Source organism: Phoca vitulina, unplaced genomic scaffold, assembly GCF_004348235.1.
Source record: "Phoca vitulina isolate PV1807 unplaced genomic scaffold, GSC_HSeal_1.0 scaffold13, whole genome shotgun sequence".
Lineage (NCBI taxonomy): Eukaryota > Metazoa > Chordata > Mammalia > Carnivora > Phocidae > Phoca > Phoca vitulina.
Window position 1 is genome coordinate 14472893 of NW_022589716.1, and position 23427 is coordinate 14496319.

The following is a 23427-nucleotide window of genomic DNA, read 5'->3' on the forward strand; positions in this document are numbered from 1 at the left end:
TGGCTAGGACTCACCCAGGTATACACAGCTTCACCTATCCAAACAGCAAAGATGAAAAACAATGTTAATTCTGAGAAACAGGCACTCATAATCACTATTGTTGGGGATACAATTAAATAATTTTTCTGGAGGCTGACTAGGTAATGTCTATCAAAATCCCTAAAAATAGCCAAATGGAATTGATGGAAGCATTAAAAGAAGAATCCACTGACCAACAGGAATTTTTCTAGAAACACAAGGGCGGTTTTACACTTGGAAATCTAGTGACACAATTCAATGCAATAATTAGCTAAAGAAAAAAAAAGTTACGTCATCAGCAATAAATGCTGCAAAGGCATTTGATGAAGTTCAACAAGTTATGATGTTACAAAAGAATAATCTTCTTTTACTGAGTTCTTACCACATACCATGGGACTGTCTCCCTGTGAGATATAATTGACCATTTTATAGATGAGAAACTGTTAAGTGGCATCTCTTCTATACCCTGAACACTGAAAACCCCTGTTTTCTAGACTGTTTTTTTTTGTTGTTGTTGTTAAATGTAAAATCTACACAAAAAGCTCCTATAAATTAATTTTTCAGAAACAGCCAAGAAGAAAAATGGGCCGAGGAGATGAAGAGGCAATTCACAGGAGAAATGCCAATGGCAAGCACACATACCAGAAGAAGCACAAGCTCACTAATTATTTAAAAAAAAAAAAAAAATGGGGCACCCGGGTGGCTCAGTCAGTTAAGCATCTGACTCCTGATTTCAGCTCAGGTCATGATCTTAGGGTCGTGGGATCTACCTTGTATTGGGCTCCCTGCTCAGGGGGAGTCCTTGAGATTCTCTCGCCCTCTCCCTCTGCCCCTCCCCCACATACTCGCACGCTCTCGCTCTCTCTCTCAAAAAAAAAGGCAGATTGAAACAATAAGACTGGTTCATCTATCAGATTGGTAAAAATTAAAAAGGGGCGAATTAAAAAGCCCCTCTCCTCCACATCTTCATAAGCACTGGCTATTTCAGGATTAGCTTCCACGGTGAAACAAATAAAGCTCTTGTGTAATAGAAAGGCAACTGAACACGGAGAGGTCATATACCTAATGTGAATTTCCAAAAAGTATTTTGGGGGCTCTCCCCACTTCTTACCCCACATAAACATTAGCCATATGATGGGGGCAAGCCGAGTTGCTGGGGAGGAGAGAGTGCCCTGAACATCCTTTATGTGTGTGTTTTGGGATGCGGCGTAGAGATTTCAAAGCACTCAACTTTTCCCTTTTATGAGATAAAGGATAAGAAGCAACTGATTTTAAGACAATGGCCAGTTACTGGTAAATCCAAATCTTGGGTTCTTTTTGTGATTTACCACCAGTATTAAAATGACAAGACCAAGTATGTGGTCTCAGAAAGCCACAAACCTAGAATCTTAAAATAATATGTCACATATTACTTGGACTTGAGTAAAGTAAAATTTTAACTTTCTCCTCAGTACTTTGAAATATGTTATTTTTTTTTTAAGATTTTATTTATTTATTTGACAGAGAGAGACACAGCAAGAGAGGGAATACAAGCAGGGGGAGTGGGAGAGGGAGAATGAGCAGTGAGCCCAATGCGGGGCTCCATCCCAGGATCCCGGGATCATGACCTGAGCCGAAGGCAGACGCTTAATCGACTGAGCCATCCAGGTGCCCCTGAAATATGTTATTTTTAATATTCTTTTTTTTTCTTTTAAAAATGTTATTTATTTATTTGAGAGAGAGAGAACACAAGCAGGGGGAAGGGCCAAGGGAGAGGGAGAAGCAGATTCCCCGCTGAGGGCAGGGAGCCCAACTCGGGGCTCGATCCTAGGGCCCTGGGATCATGACCTGAGCTGAAGGCAGATGCTTAACCCACTGAGCCACCCACGCGCCCCTATTTTCAATATTCTAAAAGTTTGGTTAGATTACCATGAAACTGCTAACCACATTGCTCAACTCAGAGACATTCAAGTGACCAGAGTGTTCCTAATCTCTCTCCAGTCAATCAAAAAATAAAATTATATATATATGTATATATATATATATATAAATTACATAATATTTTACCTGTAAAAAGTTCAACCGGGCTAGAAAATCTGTGATATAACTTGCTAGGGGTTTAAGACTTGGGTATGATCGTGCGGCCCATATTTCTGGAACCTTCCCAACAAGCAAACTGCCAGAGAGTGCCTCCAATGCAGAATCCATTACAACCACGCCCTTAATAGCTTTTTCAAGGTCCTGTAGAGTGTTGCGTATAGTTTTAATTAAACTGCAAAGAAAGAAATCATTTCATCAATGTACATATGAGGGTAAATATCAATGTACTGTCTTTCCAGAAGAAGTAGCAGAAATCTCATTCACAGCTTTATGGAAGTGTTTCCCCAAATGGAGTCACCTCCCACTTGGTAATGGAAGGTACTTTTAGGTGATACTTGGATGAACATTTTTCATTTTAATCACTACATAATATAGAAAATAATACAACAAGCATATCAAAGTTGTTGCTTTCTGGGTATTATGGCTTAAGACCAGGCTAATTTAAGCAGAGAATGATTTTAGGAAAAATATCAGGTAAATAATGTTACCGGGTGACATGCAAATACAGAAAAAGTTATAAAGGTGTAATCCAAAGGCTGAAATTTGTGAAATAATTCCTTAAAGCATAAAGCATATATTCATGGATATACTTGCAAATACTTTCCTTCCCACATAGACCCAAACTGCTAAGAACGCTGTAAATAGACCTGAGCCGAGGGTTTTAGACTAGAAGCCTAAGAAACTGAGAGACTGAGAGGCAGTATACCATTACATATAAATACATATGGTCTTTGTATAAAAAATACTGAATTAAGGCATCACAGTGTTTTAATATATTTTTAAGTGTCAACAAGTCCAGAAACCCAAATAAACTTGAAAACACCTTAGAAAATTCATAATCAAAACAATTTCTCCATTCCTTAAGCCAGTATTGAATTGTAGAAAATTCAATTAAAATAATTTGTTCACTATTGTGGGATACCTAATCGACCCAGGTTGGACTAAGGAAGAAAAGGGAGGTGTATATGCATCACGTGGCAGAATAATGACAAAAGACTTGTCATTGGCTCATTTGGTCTTTAGTTCCTGAGGAGAGTAGTAACGGGTGGTGAGAATTATGACTAATGAATATTTTCACCAGTAAAAACAGATCTCATTTCCAACATCACTTTTGCATTCTAAAACATACCTTCACTTCTGGGGCAGAAGATTATACAACTTTAAAGAGTGGGGGTGGATCCTAAGGAAATGGCAGGTTTTGATAAGTTTTTCTTAAAATTTTAATTCAATACCAGTGTGTTTTTTTTTTTAAATCAACTTTGATTGGTTGTTTTCTGAACCACTGGGAGATAGATCCTTACTTGTTAAATCTTTCCATTTCTTGTACTAACACGGTATTCATGCTCTCTTCATATCTCACAGGAAACTTCAGTAGTGCTAATTCAATGTCAAAATCATTTGGTAGCTACAAAAATAGATTTTGAAGATCACATATCACTCTCAGAATGGATAATTCGTTTCATTCAGCTATCACATCACTAGTTAACACTAGGCAGTTACTATGGACTAGGCGTTGTGCTAACTGCTTTCCATACATTATTTCATGTAATCCTAACCATGTACTCTCAGGGGGCTATTGTCATCTCCATTTTACAGATGAGGATATTCAAGTACAGTTGACCCTTGAACAATGCAGGGGTTAGGGCTCCCCCCCCATAGTAAAAAATCCATGTATAACTTCGACTCTCCAAAAACTTTACTAATAACCTACAATTGACCGGAAGCCTTGCCAATAACATCAACAGTCAATTAACACATATTTTGTATGTCATATGTATTATAGACTGTATTCTTACAATACAGTAAGCTAGAGAAAAGAAAATGTTATTAAGAAAATCTTAAGGAAGAGAAGATACATTTACAGTACTGTGCCGGATTTATCAAAAAAATTCACATATAAGTGGATCTGTGCAGTTCAAACCTGTGTTGTTCAGGGTCAACTGTACAGAGAGGTTGAGTAACTGACCAAGGGCACACAGCCAAAAGGTGATCTGTTTAAATCCACAGGTCTCTAACTGCAAAGCCCATGCTCTTTACTACAGGCTATCGCACTTTGCAGAAGATACATATTTCTGAAATGTTGTGTAATTTCCTTTTGTAAGCTGAATCTAATTTTTCATTGATAAAACTGATTTGCCATTTCCTAACAGTTTTATATTTATTTCCAATCAATTATCAACTGGCTCCAAATAGCTTAGCTTACCCCACTTTCAGATAATTAATGCGTGACTGCACCAGGGTTCCAAGGAATAGGGAGAGAGAAGGCGTCAAGTGTCTGCTTTCTATGAGGCACCTCAGAGATGCTTGAGAAGTGAAGGGGACTTTGGGACTGATAAGCCTCAAGGCATTGGAATTCACACTCCAAGGCAAAGAAGCGTCCCAGTCAGGGAGGTCCTGAACTAAGAAAGCTGAACTGCCCAGAGTCACACTAGGTGTTGTCACTCAAGGACTCTTTGGCTCAGCACAGCCCCTTTTCCCCAAATACATTCCCAAATGCCACTGCTAGCTAATTTCCTCTTCAGGACCACGTAAGAGCCAGTATTCTGCAAGAGTGAGAACCTTCCCCCCAGAGATAAACCGCAGAAACAGCGAGGGGCCACGGGTGAGGAGAATCAGAGCACAGATGCAGCAGTCCGGGGGCAGTGTGGGAGGAGGCTAGCTTGCTTTCACCCGTGGCCGCGGCCGGGCACACAGCGCGGAGGCTCTCCTTAGGAGCGGTGTAAGGGCAAGGCCACCAACGCAATGGAGAGGAGTGGCGCTGTCTGTGGGCTTTCGAGGCAGGTGGACCATGGGTCAGGCTCTGCTCTGTCAGAACACCTGACACTGAAATATGGGGCTAATTATAGCATTTACCCTGGAAGGGAATTGTGAAGATCCGCTTATGACCATAATCTTTTTAAAAGTTCCCTTAGTAGTTCCTTGTTGAATTTAAGACACAGAAAAAAGGTAAGAAGAAAGAGTATCATTCCACTTTATCTGGTAGGCTAAGTATTTTGGGCTATAGTATGAAGAAAAAAAAAAAGGTGTAGTTGCTAATCTAGTGCTGATCTTACTTCTTGTGCCCCCTCCCTAAGGCGTAGATTAAAAACCATTCACCCCTTGAACCAGCAAGTTCAGACCATTTTCTCCAGTTTTTAAAAAGTAGATCCATTATCTTTGTCTGGAAATGATAATAAGTCACATGTTCATTAGCTCACCACAACTGTAGTTACTAAGAACTTACATTGTGCCAGGCATCATGCAGAGCACTTTAAATTCATGACCTCCTAAACGTTCACAAGAACCTTATACTGTTGGTACTATGATCACCACTTTACAGATTGGGGAACTAAGGCTCAGAAAGGCAAAGTTTCTCACTCAAGGTCCTAATGCTGCTAAATGGAGTCTTCAGATTGTCATTTCAGTACCATTTTAATTTACAGGATAAGCAACATATTTTAAACTAAACATTACCTTCTTGAGAATATCTTTGGTGATTTCTAATAGAATCTGGTCAGCACTTCCTGAGGATCCTGTCTGTTTGGAGCCTCCCTGGGTGAGGAGCAAGGACTCAAAGAGGACTTTTGTTTGTTGCAGATCTTTGGAAATATCAACATTTTCGTGTAACCCAAATATCTCAGGGTGTTGAGTAAATGGGAGATTCTACCAGAAAACAGATGAAGCAAGCATCATATTTCCACCGGCTACGTTAATTCATAAGGTGTAAAAGCATGCAGACCAAAAAGGGTTAAAAATCGGGCGCCTGGGTGGCTCAGTTGGTTAAGCGACTGCCTTCGGCTCAGGTCATGATCCTGGAGTCCCTGGATCGAGTCCCGCATCGGGCTCCCTGCTCGGCAGGGAGTCTGCTTCTCCCTCTGACCCTCCCTCCTCTCATGTGCTTGCTCTCTCATTCTCTCTCTCTCAAATAAATAAATAAATAAATCTTTAAAAAAAGCAACCACTTTAGGAATTTTTAAAAAAAAAAAAAAAGGGTTAAAAATCAACTACACATTAAGCACCGAGGAATCAAACTCTTCCAATTTTCAGTAATGGCCAGAAACAAAAGATACTGAAAGTTGACTGAAACCATACTACTCGTCTAGCCCTCTACATTACAGGGGAACATTTCATTATTTGCTTTTAGAAAAATCACACTTAAATCTAACCCTATTTTCAGTGACATCAGTTACCTTAATGAATTCAATGTACTCATCGTAGGTGCCTTTGGGAGGTGCAAAATAGTGTCCACTGGGAGAAAACTTGTAATGAGGGTTTTCGATGATTTGTGGGTTATAAAAGTCAGCCAGCATGGTTAAGAGGAGGCGTCTGTCCCAATCGTCTGTCACCCTTCCGCCATAGTTACATTCCCCGGTCAGATAGGAGATAGCTTCAAATGGAACTGTATTATATTCATTTATAAATAACTGAAACAAAGGAAAAATAAAATGAGAAAAACCTTCAAGTTTTTTTTACTTCATTTCCATTTTAAAATGACATTAAATACCTATCTCTCTCTCAATCATCTATCCATCTATATGCACAAAAGTGGGGTTGAGCGAACTATCATCACAACTTACCTTTGGAAGGCTGGGATTGTTAGTGTTTATTTTATTTTACCTTTTTTTTTTTTTTTTTTTTTTAGAGAGAGAGAATGGGGAGGGGGGACAGAAGGAGAGAGAGAGAATCTTAAGCAGATTCCACGCCCAGCGCAGAGCCCGACGTGGGGCTCGATCTCACGATCCTGAGATCACGACCTGAGTGGAAATCAAGAGTCAGACGCTTACCCAGATGACTGAGCCACCCGGGAGTCCTGTTAGTGTTTATTTTAAATTACTTTGCTTATCTGCATCTTCCAATTTTAGGGCTGGGGAATAAACATGTATTGCTTCTGTAATAAGAAAAACATTTAACAAAAAAAGATGACATTAAAGTTACCAAGGACTTTTCATGTGAATTTGAATAAACCTTGTTTTAGGGCACTGGTTGTTAATTGGGGCAATTTTGTCCCCTGGGGACCTTTGGCAATATCTGGGGACATTTTAGATTGGTGGTTGGTGGTGCTACTGCCATCTAGTGGGCAGAAGGTTAGATGCCGCTAAACAGTGCCCAGGCCAGCTGCCCACAGCAAGAAGCTAGCTGACCCCAAATGCCAATCGCGCCAAGGCTGAGAACCAGGTGCCTGACTTAGGGCACTGTTTGCAATGTGATTAAAACAAAGCAATCCCAAATTTTAGTGCCAAAGCCTGGTTCACACAATATGACACCATTTAAAACAGTAATAAAAACTACTATTTGCATAGCTTTTACATTATCTTACTTATCTCCCGATAACCCTGTCAAGTAGGAAGCTGAGTCTGGGAAATGTGAAATGATATGAAGGCCTGAATTTATTTCTTCCAGTTCCAGATCCTTTACTTTTTCCCATAGACAGGAATTTTTGGTAGTATATGTATTAGGATGGTATAAGTTACTGGATGAGAACTTTTCCTGCCCCCGAAACTTACCTAATAGTGCAGGAATTATAACAGAAGTGATGCACAGTTAAGAAAAAATATTTCCAAATTATCCAGAGCCAAGTTAAAAGAAGATATCATTCTTTGTTTGAGACTCCCTTGTTTTCGGGAGGAAGAGAAGTGTCAAGAGATATGAGCAGGAGACAGAAGGAAGGTCGTCTTTTGTGGTGAAAGAGGAAAGTTTCTCCCTTTCTTATCTCTGGGGGAGGGAAAGGTGTTTAACTGGGTTTCCCCCCTTCCCAAAGCTGAAGGAAGAGACCCCAAGAGAAATTCATGTTAAATTTGTGGCATATGCGGGCGCCTGGGTGGCTCAGTCGTTAAGCGTCTGCCTTCGGCTCAGGTCGTGATCCCAGGGTCCTGGGATTGAGTCCCACATCGGGCTCCCTCCTCGGCGGGAAGCCTGCTCTCCCTCTCCCACTCCCGCTGCTTGTGTTCCTGCTCTCGCTATCTCTGTCTCTGTCAAATAAATAAATAAATAAATCTTTAAAATAATTAATTAATTAAAAAAAAATTTGTGGCATATGCAAGACACAGAGACTAACAACTCATTCCTTGGTTGTCTACTACTTAGCCGTAAGTTCGCTGGAGGCAAGAGGTAGCCTGCTGGTAGGACCAGGTGAAGACGGTTTAAAGTACCCAGTTCTTGATGATATAAAAGAGGATTTAATCTATGCCTGCCAGCTCCAATGTTGGGGTTGGGAGGGTTGATGACACCAGAGGCTGCAGCCTGGGGCCTGGCCAGAAGAGAACTCTCGGTTGACTGGTTATCTGCAGCAGAAGGATATTAGCAAAATGTTCTCCAAGCTTAGGCTATATCAACTAAATTGTTCTTAAAACAAATGTTTAAAATCAATGGAATTTCGTCATGTAATTTTAATTCTATAAGCATCAATTTCATCAGTTGTCCAAGGATTTTCAAATTGACAGGTTTGTTCTAATTAGGGTTTCTGCCTTGCTTACAGGAAAGAAAAAGAGTTGATAAAATATCAAAAGTATCTATAAAAATTATCAGTTATGGTATAAACATGATTAAATATTCATAGCCTTATAAAACCCCACCTGAGTGAAACCTAATAGCACCTAATTGGGCTTTATCAACCCTTCCCATTTCCCTTTATGAGGCCCCATGTCACAAAGGCTCTTGTCACAGCAAAGAAGCAGAAATACATTAATACTCTGTGGTTGTCCAGGTGGATTACTATATTTGGTAAAATATGATAGAAATAATGGGGAAAGTATCGGAGTTGGACAGACTTGAGTTCAAATCCTATCTCAATGGGCAAGCTCACTTCTTAGCTTTGGTTTTCTCAAAAATAGGGATAATACCAACCTTACAGAGTTGCTTCGAATTAATGTAAATAATGTGCCTACTTCAAAGTCTGAGTTAGTAGGAATTTATAGCAGATATTTTTTTTTCCGGGGGGCTGCTGACTATTTAAATGTCTTATTTTATGAGTCTATAGAAACTGGAAAACCCAAACACTCATTTTCCAGCCTCCTTTATAATTACAGCTTCGGCCTGTGAGCTAGACTTTGAACTGGGGTGTAGTGCACAAAAAAGCAGGAATAGCAAAGAATCTTTTTTGATGACATCAGGGGGCCTACAGTAGACCAGAGTCTGTGTGGCAGCTACGTGAGCTGGGGTGTCGAATATTCAACCGGGGTTGAGGATCTGCTCTTACCAAGACATGGTGAGTTCTAGATATGACTCTGGATGCCTTGGCTCTCCAGCCATCTTGGGGATTCTATGATCTACCCAAATATTCTTTCAATAAATTCCTTTTCTGGGGCACCTGGGTGGCTCAGTCGTTAAGCGTCTGCCTTGGGCTCAGGTCATGATCCCAGCGTCCTGGGATCGAGCCCCACATCGGGCTCTCTGCTCCGCGGGAAGCCTGCTTCTCCTTCTCCCACTCCCCCTGCTTGTGTTCCCTCTCTCGCTGTGTCTCTCTCTGTCAAATAAATAAATAAAATCTTTAAAAAAAAAAAAAAAAAAATAAATAAATAAATAAATTCCTTTTCTACTTAAAGTAGGCAGCCTATTTCTTTTTTAAGATTTTTATTTATTTATTTGTCAGAGAGAGAGCACAAGCAGGGGGAGCAGCAGAGGGAGAGGGAGAAGCAGGCTCCTCACTGAGCAAGGAGCCCGATGTGGGACTCAATCCCAGGACCCTGGGATCATGACCTGAGCCGAAGGCAGACGCTTAACGACTGAGCCACCCAGGCGTCCCAGCCTATTTCTTTTGACTGATAGAGCTAAACTGTAGCTTTGACCGAGCGGAGGAAGAGAGTATAGTAAGGACCTCTATAAAGCCAACACTTGAGGAGGGCACTGCAGAAAGACAGAAAGAACCAGGGTCCTTGATGACAACACTTGCTCAGTCAACCAACTCCAGAGCCTGTCCTTCCTTTGTACTACTTTTTTATGTGAGATAGTAAGCTTCCTTATGGTTTAAGCCAGTTTCAATCAGGTTTTCCATTACTTACAGCAGAAAAAATCCACAGAGATAGTGCTTCATAAACCACAGTTATAATTTTTACTACTATCCAGCTACCTACTAGTGATGTTGGGAGGATTAAGTTTATTTTAAGCAAAGGGAGTTGTCTAGGGCCTGACACACAGTGATCCTCCATCAATGTTAATTTCTTTCTAATTTTACCTGTAGTTGTCGAATACTGATGCGTAAGTCTGATTCATTAAATCCATATGGAATATTCCAACCAAGAGGACCAAATTTCTTTCTCTCTTGTACAAGGGCATGAAAAAAACAAACTCCAAACAGCAACTTCTCCCATGTCTTGAGTATAAAAATTACACAACAAGAAAAAATTCTGATCAGATTTCCATCAGTAAGATCAGGGGAATCAACAATCTTTTTTCATTTTTCATTAGAAGATTCTATGATCATATATTTCTGTCAACTTCTATTTAAAAAAGACATGCTACCTAAAACAATGCATACTATAAAAAGTATTATTCTTATGACTTAAAACCTCCAAAGCTAGGCAAACTGCAATATTAAACTTTGTTAAAATGCAATAATTCTACCATTTGCCAAAGTATTGGCTACTCATACTTTGGTGTTGTCCATAGATATTTACAACTTCAGTACTTCAAATGTTATCCCATAGACTCACTGGTATATGCTTAAAACTACAGTGTGAGAGCATAATTAATTAGTATGATAGGAATAAATCCCAATATATAGTTCCTGATTTTATGACTTTCCATTTGAAGATCATTCTTGAAACCCTTGTTTATTTACTCTGTCCTGGTATCTTCATATGTGTGACTCGTATGTCTGAAGGGATGGGCCTCTCACTGAGTCTGTGTCACTGCTCTGGAGGATGGCCACCCATCTCTTTGAGGACCGCCCCCCCCCAAGTAAGTTTCAAGTATGCTACCTTGATGGCTTAAATTAAAGCATTTCAAACATAGCTCCAAATACAGTAAAAATCCATCCAACTATCTTCACGTGATATAGAAATTATTTCTATAACATTAAAATGCAAGTACACCATGGCCTTACTGAATAACTATATTCTTGAAATGTTGTATATAAATTAAAGCATATTTTAAATATACTGGGTGAAAGCTGTGGTGAAACATTTAAAAGGGGGAAACCTTTTGGCAATGAGAGCAATAACCTAATTTACATGTATTTTCCACGTATTTTCACCCAATGGGGTTTTCTTAAGGAGATCATAATCCCTCCACATTTTTGCCCTGTGTTTGTGGGCCAACAATGTTCCTGTGGTATCAGAGAAATCTTAGGATTTCTTGCAGGAGCTCAACCCTCGATGGGGACCAGACACTATACCACCTTCCCCATTTTAGTAAGCCCTCTTTCTAGCTAAACCACCAAATATCCTACTTTTCTCCCAGAATTTCAAATAAATATATCACATAGAACTAGGGGCACACAGAAGCTATCATTAAGCAGAGAGAAACTAGCTGACTTCCAAAGAATTCAATTCTTTATTTTCATTACCATTCTTTTTCTAGCTCAAATAGGCAAATACGATAAATGGCATGTGCTGGGGTAAGGGCAGGGAATGAATTTCCCTTGGTGCTGATGTTCCCTTCCATGTGAGGAGACCTCAGTGTAACACTTCTAGATTTTCCCCATCCTTGTATTCACTGCAGGGGAAGGGAATAATCTATCTGGTTGATAAATTTGGGAAAAGTTAACCAGATATGCTTTGCTCAGCTTTTCCCTTTCCATCTTAGAAGTGAGCCTTCCTTAGAGAAGAAAGTTTTCCTCTGTTCCTGAGGGTGGATAAATCTGTTTAATTCTTTTTTATTTGACATTTATTTATTTATTTATTTATTTATTTATTTATTTGACAGGGAGATAAAGAGCACAAGTAGGCAGAGAGGCAGGCAGAGGGAGAGGGAGAAGCAGGCTTCCCGCTGAGCAGGGAGCCTGATGCAGGGCTCAATGCCAGGACCCTGGGATCATGACCTGAGCCGAAGGCAGCCACTTAACCAACTGAGCCACCCAGGCGCCCCAAATATGTTTAATTCTATTCAGTGAAAAGAACCCCATTTGTTCACAGATATCAACTATATCTTCCAACCTAGTCTATATCAGTAATTAAAGTTATAATCTGGTTCCCTTATGTTTATACTTTTTCCTGTTTCTTAGTTGGTAAGAATGCCAGCAGGAAAAAGGAGTGCTATTTATTTATTAGGATTCCTAAGTCCCCAGTACCACGTGCGAAACTGTTTCACATGAGCGCACTAAAAGGCATGATTAATATGTCAAAATGGTATTGCTAGAATTTAAGTTCCATGAAGGCAGATTTGGGGGGAGGGGGTCTATTTTATTCTCACTGCTTTATATCTAGTACCTAGGAGAGTACCTAACACACATTTTGTTGAAAGAACGAATACATGAGGGGCGCCTGGGTGGCTCAGTCGTTAAGCATCTGCCTTCAGCTCAAGTCATGATCCTGGGGTCCTGGGATCGAGCCCTGCATCGGGCTCCCTGCTCCTTGGGAAGCCTGCTTCTCCCTCTCCCGCTCCCCCTGCTTGTGTTCCCTCTCTCATTGTGTTTAATAAATAAATAAATAAAATCTTAAAAAAAAAAGAATGAATACATGATATGAAAATAGATTGCTACTCTTGGGTCTTCATCAAACTTGTTAATGGATTTTGGTTTACAAACTAAGACACATTCATTCAGTCAACAGATATCTATTTGAATGTCTACTCTGTGGGAAGCAGAGCACGAACTGCTGGGAAGAAAATGATGAACAATACAGGTACAATATCTGTCTTCTTAGAGAATGCCTAAAGTTTAACATTGTTAAATATTTATAGTCCCAGATTTTCTCACTGTTAGAACACATTTGAAAAGCTCCAGAGGCTGAACATTACCAGTTCCTTTCCCTGGCATCCACCGAAAAACTGAGAATCAGAAATTGGATCAGTGAGATAAGATTGAAGGAGATTTAGCCGAAGACCCGTGGGAGGCTCATTAGTCATTTTCACTCCATTCTGTAGGATGGTTACTGGGAACTAAGACAGAATAAACAGAGCATTACTCAAGATAACCAGCTTGAGTCCTAAACATGCATATACTAGTGGGTTAAAAATAGGTAAAAAAGAGGACTCCAGAAATATTTTTAAGACCTCAAGCATTTAAGGCTTGATTAAGATACACAATGTAAGAGATAACTGAATAAATGTACTGAACTTCATACAAAATAAACATACTTTCGGAGATGGATAACTTGTGAGCCAAAGCCTAAAGGACGAGTTACAGACTTCAGGGGTAAAATCTTCACATATTTTTTCCAACATGGGCATCCAGGAGACGGCGAGGTGACAATTCTGTAGGCACACCCAAGTTCCTTCTTCTATTGCTGCTTTAATCATTTTTGTTGCAATTGGTCCTTGTCCTTGTCCCAGGGAAATTGCTTGAAATTTATTTCCAGACATAGCTTTATCATTTGCAAATTTCAGCAGGCCTAAGAGAGCACAAAAAACCAGTTTCACTGCTTGCTCTAAAATCACAAAGTATGCCTATGTTTCAGTGTGCAGGTACCTCACTGGAAGATTCTAGTTACTTTTCCTTATACATCTCAGATTTACTAAGTGAGCTTCAATCATATAAGAAATGGCCATTGATGGGGTGCCTGGGTGGCTCAGTTGGTTAAGCGTCTGCCTTTGGCTCAAGTCATATCGCAGGGTCCTGGGATTGAGCCCTGTGTCGGGCTCCCTGCTCAGCTGAGAGCCTGCTTCTCCCTCTCCTCCCCACTCATGCTCTCTCTTGCTATCTCTGTCTCTTTCTCTCAAATAAATAAATAAAAAAAAAAAAAATCTTAAAAAAATAAAAAAAAGAAGTGGCCATTGAGCAAGACGGTTTACTTATAGGTTCTTCAAAGTGTTCAGTAGGCAGACTTACTAGCCATGGGATCTGCTCCCGGAGACAGCACAAAAATTAAAGGGATGGTACAGTTTGAGTCCAAGTAACTCTTTGTCAAATCAAATGGTGGAGGCTCCACAAACTTTTTCCCTAGTTTGTCAGTTACATAATTTGTTATAGCTGGAGTTATCTGTTAAAGAGAGAAACAATATGCCCTTTAGAGTAATTTTCATTTCACATAACAATTGTGATGATTATTGAAAACCGACAAAGAGTACAATTTGAGTCTAATGGTCAAGAAAAGCATGCAGCATATCATAGACAAAGTATGAATTTCTCTAATATGTAAGAAGTGTGTATAAATTGAAAGGACCAGACTAACAATCCAAAAGAAAAAAGGGCAGAGACAATGAACAGTTTACGGAAAATGATTCATGGAATCCATTTATAAAAATGGATCTTAAACATATGAAAAGATGCTCAAACTCATTCAGTATAGCAGAGACTGCAAACTGTCTCCCTGTTTGTCTCCTTTTGGTGATACAACCCCAAGTTTTCCCAACTTTTCTTGTACTTAGATGTGGCTGCATGACCAAGTTTTGGCCCAGAGAGATGCAAGTAGAAGTTATACATGGTGCTTTCAGAAGGTATTTTTATAAGGAAGCTGTTTGCCTTCATTACTCTCTTTTGCTCTCCAACAGATGTGGTATTCATGAGCCAGCTTCAATCTCACTGAGGAGGACCACACTCTAGGGGACTTTCCTAGCATGAGAGAAAAAACTTGAATGTCTGGATGATCTCAAAAGCAGAGCTGCCCCGCCAGTCCTCAAGCACTTGCCCTGGGCTCTTAGGCGAGAGATTCACTTCTTTTTACTTAGGCTATTGTATTTTAGGTCTCTTTGTTACAGCAGTTAGTCTTACCCTAATACTCATAATTTTAAAAAATACAAATGATAACTATACTTAGATACCATTTTTCACCTGTCAGATTGTTAGGTAAAGGGACAAGGATAGTGTCTGTTTATTGACCCCTAGAGGGTTTCCTTCACAGCACGCTGAAACCTGTTAGCTCAAAAGCCCATTGGCACCAAACTCAAACTTTTGCACATTCAATTTTTGTAAACACAGCCCAAATAAGCAGATGTTTAGCCACTGACAGCCTGCCTACTTTGCACCCAACACATGCTAGCTATAGATAGGTCCCAGGACATAAAGACCCCGAGCCAGTGCAGGCCTTCAGAGCTCCAATCCAGCAACTCCAAACCGTAGTGCTGCTGAGAAACATCCCCAAGACACAACATAAGCCTCTTCTCCCTTCTTCCTTGCCCTCCTCCCCTTTAGAGTTGTGGGACCCTCAACGCCCAAAAACCAGTGTCTGGAGAGATTCCTGCTGTGAGGGACTTCTCTCTCTCCAACATGCAAACTTGTTAAAGCATCATCCAGTGTAGCTCTTGTGTGCCTACTACCACCTCATGTCCATGTCTGCCCCCACCCTCATCGGTCCCCAAATTCCTCAAACGCCCTCAACAGATTACCAAAGATCCAAAAGTTTGGCAACATTCTATGTGGAAAAAACTATGGGTTAAACAGATATTCTCATACACTGCTGTGGAAAAGTCATCTAGTGTAACTTTCATGGATTTGGCAGTATCTATCAAAATTACAAATGGGCAAATCCACTGACTCAGCAGTTTTATTCCCAGGACTTTATTCTGAGAGATAGTTGCACATGTGAGAAATATCTTTTGAATAAGGTTATTTATTGCAACATTTTTATAGTAGATAATATATACATATTGTAAAGGTCCATGGTTAAAGAAATTATGGCATACTAATAAAAGACCATTTGAATAAAAAAAAAAGAAATTATGGCATACTCTTATAATGAAATACCATGCAATTGTAAAAAAAGAATGAGAAAGCTCTTTATAAATTGATAGGGGAAAAAACAACATGCAAAACAGTGGATGCAACCATTTGTGTTAAAAATAAATGGAAAAAGAATTAATGCATATGCATATTTATATGTGCATAAAAGGGTAACAAGAAGCAGATAACATGAGTTGCCTGAGGGAAAGGATGCTGAGAGCCTGGGAGATGCAGATTGGAGGTCCACTTTTCTCCGTATTCATGTATACAAAACAGTTCTGAACCACAGGAATATGTTACTTCTTTATAAATTACATTAAAATTAATTTGAAGCAAAAGAATGATACTCATCAACATTAGCTGCAGAAAATAAGTACGAAGAGGTACTCAATATCACCTTCTAGATGCTAAACAACTTTCTAAAGCGAAGCTTTAGGAATTTGGTGGAGGGAGGAGAGATCATCACAGGCTTCTGCAGTCCTGGTAGAGATGGGTCTGCAGTGTGTGGACTAGAAGAGAAGGAAGGATGGAGTCTTCTGTAGGAGAAATTTTGTGTAGTTGTGAGCAATTCTGTAGGTTTAAGCAGTGAAAATTTCCAGAAGTTTCAAGAAGATAAGAATGGAATTGCAGAAAAGAGGTATGATTAGCCAAGTAACAAGACTGCCAAGCCATACTTCTGTCATTATTCTATAGGTATTGAAAGGCCACTGAAGGGTTTTCAAAAAAGGAGCTCACCATGATATAACAGACTTTATTTCTTTCTTTAATAATTTCCCATGAGCAATGATGAAATCTTTTTTTTTTTCTAGCCATTAACACCATGTATAGTTTGTATCTAGCATAGATCTTCGATGTAAATTTTAGGGAAGGGGAGATACTGAGGACACAGAGACCTTGCCCCCTTTACTCTATGCACAGAGCAGGGCAATGTTCCCTGACATGATGTAACTGCAATCAAGTATGATAATTTTCTATAGAAAAAGTACCTTGTTCCAGTAATTTAATATAAGAAAAATTTATAAGACTTTTCTGTAAGATTTTGATCCTTCACGTAAGATACTCTAGAGAAGAAATTATGGAAACTTGAACAGACCTGGAGATAAGTTTTGTGATGGTTAATTTTAGGTGTCAGCTTTGCTAGAACAGAGTACCCAGATATTTGGTCAAATACTAATCTGGATGTTGCTAGGAAGATATTTTAAAGATGAGATTAACGTTTAAATCAGTAGACGTTAAGTGCATTACTCTCCATAATGTGAGTGGCCTCATTCAATCAGTTGAAGGCCTTAAGAGAAAAAAAAGACAGACCTCCACTGAGGAAGAGGGAATTTTGCCAGCACACTGACTTTGGACTTGACCTGCAATATGGCCTCTTCCCTGGGTCTCCAGCCTGCAGATTTTGGACTTGCCAGCCTCCACAATCATGTGAGCCAATTCCTGTAAATCTCTATCTGTCTTACCTATCCTATTCATTCTGTTTCTCTGGAGAATTCTGACAAACACAGGCTTTAGTTGAACTTAGTTTAATTCAATTCAACTCAATTCACAGACATTTACTGAGATGTCCTACTATCTTCCAGGCACTGCTTTAAGTCCTGGAGATATTGAGCAAAATAAGACATGGGTTCTGACCTCCAGAAGCTCAGAGTGTAGTGAGAGATGCTAACAAACAAGCAGACAGTTATTGCATATTCCAGTGTGGTAAGTGCTGTAATGTTTAAGCACAGGCTCCCAAGCATGGCAGACTAGGCAATAACTCCATACTTGGCACTGAAACAACATTTCCATTGGCCATCAGGGAGCCATTCTGTGGAGTGCAAATTAGGCAAGTGTTTCCCAGATGCAGAGCTAATCATTCCTAAGTTTACAATGAACAAGGGAGGCTACTGGTGATAAAATAATGAATACAGCATTGTTCTGGCTTTAAAGTGACTTACTGTCTAGTGAAAAGAACCTATATATACACACAACTGTCAGGTAGGAAAGAATGAGGTAAGTTTTAACAATGCACGAAGGTCTTGGAGAGTTAAGAAGAAGTACTCAGGAGTCTAATAATTATGTAAACCTCTGTTTGAATCTACTCAGAGGCTAAGTGAAGCATTAGATGATGCTCCTTGTGATGCTTTACTAAAAGCATAAAATGTTAAAAACAGAAAAAGAGAAAAGGAAGGAAGAAATGACCATTGCAATTACTTTCACCACCTTCATTTTATACATGGAGCTCAGAAAGATGAAGTTACTTTCTCAAAGTTTAAACTACATGTATGAACATAGTTTTTGGTTTTCTGTTTAAAATTTTTTCTTTTGGGTAACTGGGTATTGGGCATTAGGAAGGCACGTGATGTGATGAGCACTGGGTGTTATATGCAACTAATGAATCATTGAACGCTACATCAAAAACTATGTTGGCTAATTGAAATTAAATAAAAAAATATAATTGGAAATTCATCTCCTAATGAGATGAAGCAGGATCTAACTTGTCATATGCATTTAATGAAAGAGAAAGGTATATTCAGGTGAAAATTAATCAGCCCAGAAACTAGAATAATATTATTCTTGTTAATAGGAGGTTAAAAGATTAAATATTTATTATGGTAAAATAAAATAAGCATTAGCTATCAAAAAAAAATTTTTTTTTCTTTTGTAACACCATAATCACCTTTCTTGAATGTGTGAAAATCAGTATCAGCCTGTTTATTTCACCTATAGAAAGATTTTTGTGTCTGTTGGCCATCTGTATGTCTTCTTTGGAAAAATGACTATTCATGTCTTCTGTCTACTTTTTAACTGGATTATTTGTTTTTTGGGTGTTGAGTTTTATTTTATTATTTAAGATTTTATTTATTTATTTGAGAGAGAGAGACAGATAGTGACAGAGATAGCAAAAGAGAGCACAAGTGGGGAGGAGAAGGAGAAGCAGGCTCCTGCTGAGCAGAGAGCCTGATGTGGGGCTTGATCCCAGGACCCTAGGATAATGATCCAAACTGAAGGCAGACACTTAACCAACTGAGCCACCCAGGTGCCCCAAGAGTGTTGATTTTATAAGTTCACTCTGGAAAATAGTATGGAGGTTCCTCAAAAAGTTAAAAATAGAACTACCCTATGATCCAGCAATGGCACTCCTAGGTATTTACCCAAAGGATACAAAATACTGATTCGAAGGAATACATGCACGTCAATGTTTAGAGCAGCATTATCAACAATAGCCAAATTATGGAAAGAGCCCAAATGTCCATCACCTAATGAATGGATAAAGAAGATGTAGTATGTATATACAATGGAATATTAGTCAGCCATAAAAAAGAATGAAATCTTGCCATTTGCAATGACATGGATGGTGCTGGAGAATATTATGCTATGGGAAATAAGTCAGTCAGAGAAAGACAAATACCATATGATTTTGCTCATATGTGGAATTTAAGAAACAAGACAGATGAACACGGGGAGGGTGGGGGGGAAAGAGACGCAAACCAGGAAACAGACTCTTAACTACAGAGAACAAACTGAGGGTTACTGGAGGGGAGGTGGGTGGGGGAATGGGTTAAATAGGTGATAGGGATTAAGGAGGGCACTTGTGATGAGCACTGGGTGTAGTATGTAAGTGTGAATCACTAAATTCTACACCTGAAACTAATATTATACTGTATGTTAACTAATTGGAATTTAAATAAAAACTTGGAAGACAAAAAAGAAGGATTTTTGTGCATGTTTAAACTAATAAAATTGTGACATGTATAAGATTTTCTACCATCTTTTACTTCCAGCCAATATGGACCCTTCTGCTAACAGGGCCCAGATTTACACTCTCACATAAACAACTAAAAATGGACAAAATTTAAAAAGCAACCATTTTCAAACACTGGGCAATTCAGACAACAGGTAGTACCAGATTTTGATCTCTATGAAAGAGGAAACTCACAAGGTGAGATCTATTATCCCTTTAGCTTTCTTCTGGGAGGTACATTTCAGCCTGTGGAATAGGAAAAGTGATTGAAAACAGAGCAACACAGTGTTGCTGACTTAGGAAGACAGAAATCAGAGTTCAAGGAGGGAGGCCACTAGAAGTTGCAGAGTTCAAATTAGAAGGGAACTACCCAGAAAAAATAAAGAAACCTGCATAACAGTACCCTTGAATCTTTGCTGAATACAAAGGTGTGCATGCATAGACTAAGCAAAGAGTGACTGGAGAGCTCTGAACTGGGGATCTACAGAGCTACCAGAGTTCATGCCAGGCTAGGAATTATTCAAGTTCCCAATAGCCACAGTGCAGAGCCCTTGGTGATCACTTGGGGCATTCAGTAAAGTTCCCAGAAAGGTCACACTTCAGTAGTGGAGCTAAACTATCTATTGAGTAAAGGCTGTTCTACATTTGTGCTAACAAATATTAAAATAATCTTTGAAAGGAACAATCTGAAATTATGTAACTATGTAGCCAAAGGGATTGGTAACCTTTTTCTACAGAGGGCTAGATAGTAAAAACTTTAGGTGTTGTGGGCCACATACAATTTCTGCTGCATATTTTTTTCCTTCTTTTTAAAAACAATTCTTTAAAATATAAACACCATCATCATCTCCCATGGGCTGGACAAAAACAAGTCATGGGCTGGATTTGGCCCACAAGTGTTGTTTGCTGACCCTTGAACTAGCAGAATAAAACTCAACAACCTTTAAAGGAACATAACAAAATCAAATTATCAACAACGTCTGGCACCCAATCAAACATTACTGGGCAGGCCAAAAAGCAAAAAAATATAATCTATAACCAAGAGTAAAATCAGTCAATAGAAACAGATCCAGAAATGATGGAATTAGGAGTCAAAGTTTAAAAACAGTTGTTATAACTGTGTTCAAGTATTTAAAGGAAATATGAACAGAATGAAAAAAGAAATATAACATATAAAAAAGAACCAAATGAACTGTTTTAAGAAAGATTTTATTTATTTATTCGACAGAGAGAGAGAGAGAGAGAGAGCACAAGTAGGTGGAGCGGCAGGCAGAGGGAGAGGGAGAAGCAGGCTCCCTGTTGAGCAGGGAGCCCAATGTGGGACTCGATCCGAGGACCCTGGGATCATGACCTGAACTGAAGACAGACACTTAACCAACTGAGCCACCCAGGTGCCCCCCAAGTGAACTTTCTAATAGTGAAATATATAATAGCTGAAACAAGAAAATTCTTTTTCTTTTTTTTTTTTTTTAAGATTTTTAAATTTATTTGTGAGAGAGGGAGAGTGAGCCTGAGTGTGTACAAACAGGGGCGAAAGGCAGAGGGAGAGGGAGAGAAAGAATCTCAAGCAGACTCCACACTGAATGAGGTGTCCAAAGCGGGGCTCAATCCCATGACCCTGAGACCATGACCTGAGCCAAAACCATGAGTCAGACGCTTAACTGACTGAGCCACCCAGGAGCCCCTGAAAAAAAAAATTAATTGGATAGGAAAAATAGCAGATTAGACACTATAAAAGAAGAAATCAGTAAACTTAAGGATAGCAATAGAAACTATACAAACTGAAGCACAGTGATACAAAAGATTTAAAAATAATTAACAGAGCAATCATCTATGGTATAATACCAAGCAGTCTAATGTATATTTATTTGGACTCATAGGGTGGAGTGGCAAAAAATATTTGAAGAAGGGGTGCCTATGTGGCTCTGTTGATTAAGTCTCAGATTCTTGGGTCTGGCTCAGGTCATGATCTCAAGGTCATGAGATCGAGCCCTGCATCATGGAGTCTGCTTGAGACTCTCCCTCTCCAGCTGCCCCTCCCCAACTCAAATAAATAAATAAAATCTTATAAAAAAAGTATCTGAAGAAATAATGGCCAAAATTTTTCTCAAGTTGAGGAGAACTATAAACCCACAAATCCAAGGAGCTCAATGAACCTGTTTGAGTATCTAGAATGAGGGTCAAAGAACCAAATAACAGTAACTTTAAACCTAAAACAACTTATTTTTTTTAAAAATTTGAGTATAGGGGCGGAGCAAGATGGCGGAGGAGTAGGAGACCTGGATTTCGTCTGGTCCCAGGAATTCAGCTGGATAGGGATCAAACCATTCTGAACACCTACAAACTCAACAGGAGATCAAAGAAAAGAATAGCAACAACTCTCTGAACAGAAAAGCGACCACTTTCTGGAAGGTAGGACGTGCGGAGCAGTGAATCTGAGGCGATATTCGGGAGGATAGACGGCGGGGGAGGGGCCTCCGTTGGCTGCTTCTGGCAAGTGATAGAGCCGCGGAGCACAAAATCAGAACTTTTAGAAGTCTGCTCCGCTGAGGGACGTCGCTCCGGTGGCTAAGCGGGGTGTGGAACCCTCGTGGGACAGTGTGGTCTCAGGACCCTCGGGGTCACAGAAAGACCGGGGGTGCCTGAGTGTGGCAGAGCTCCCAGGTATCGGAGCAAGCCGGCTGCAGAGACGGAGCCGAGGAGCGGGCTCTCAGCTAGGGATTGTCATAAACCGTGATCCGCGGCACAGTCGGGCCACTGCTCCTCCAGCAGGGACCCAACAAGCGGCAGATCCGGGGAGACTCACCTTCTTCCCCTGGGAGGAGAGGTGCGGGAGCGCACCGCAGGGATCTGCTGGGTTTGGAGACTCCACCCGGGGTCGGGTGCCAGAGATAGAAACGCGCAGTCACAGGCCGGGTGAGCACGGAGTGCGGCCGGAGGCCGGGTGAGCACGGAGTGCGGCTGGAGACCGGGGAGACGGGAGTGACTGACGGCTTTTCTCTGGCGGCTCACTGAGGAGCGGGGCCCCGAGTTCTCGGCTCCTCCAGGCGGAGATTGGGAGGCTGCCATTTACACTCTCCGCCTCCAAAGCTGTACGGAAAGCTTGCAGGGAACAAAAGCTCCGGAGAGCAAACCGGAGCAGATTACTTAGCCCTGACCGGCAAGGGCGGGGCAATTCCGCCTCTGGCAAAGACATTTGGAAACCACGGCAACAGGCCCTTCCCCCAGAAGATCAGCAAGAACAGCCAGCCAAGACCAAGTTTACCGATCAATGAGAACGGCAGAACTCCAGCGCTAGGGGAATGCTGCACATAGAATTCATGGCTTTTTTACCATGATTCTGTAGTCTTTCAAAGTTAATTTTTTTTTTAACTGTCTTTTTTTTTTTTTTGAATTTTTCTTTTTCCCTTTTTCAACCAACATCTTATCAATCCCTTTTTTAAAAAAACATTTTTATTTTTCATTTTTAGAGTCATATTCTATCCCTTCATAGTAGTTACCCATATTTTTGGCATATATATATAAGTTGTTCTCTCTTTAAAATTTTGAGATAGTTTCTTCTAACAGATCAAAATATACCCTAACTCTCTAGTGTATGGTTTTTTTCTACTCCCCTGCCTGATCACATTCTCTCCTTTTTCTTTTTTAAATCCTCTTCTTTCTTTTCTCAAACAACTTCTTATCAATTCCTTTTATAGAATTTTTTATAATTTCCATCTTTACAGTCATATTCCATCCCTTCATCATATCAACCCTTATTTTTGTACATATATAAGTTTTTCTTTCTTTAAAATTTTGGGAGGCACTTTCTTCTAACAGACCAAAATACACCCAAAATCTATGTGTGTGGCACTGATCTATATACCAGCCTGAT

The 23427-nt window shown here is 39.9% G+C and overlaps 1 protein-coding gene across 1 annotated transcript in view; it reads right to left on the minus strand.

The window, feature by feature from the left end:
• Positions 1–23427, minus strand: part of DNAH12 (dynein axonemal heavy chain 12) — a 234173-nt gene that overhangs the window by 7513 nt on the left and 203233 nt on the right. The window contains exons 62-69 of the mRNA XM_032412204.1: positions 14000–14150; positions 13309–13562; positions 12970–13110; positions 10247–10384; positions 6267–6500; positions 5551–5739; positions 3399–3502; positions 2065–2269 (exon numbers count right to left, since the gene is read on the minus strand). Of these exons, the coding sequence (XP_032268095.1) occupies positions 2065–2269; positions 3399–3502; positions 5551–5739; positions 6267–6500; positions 10247–10384; positions 12970–13110; positions 13309–13562; positions 14000–14150 (1416 nt within the window). The remainder of the gene's footprint in view (positions 1–2064; positions 2270–3398; positions 3503–5550; positions 5740–6266; positions 6501–10246; positions 10385–12969; positions 13111–13308; positions 13563–13999; positions 14151–23427) is intronic.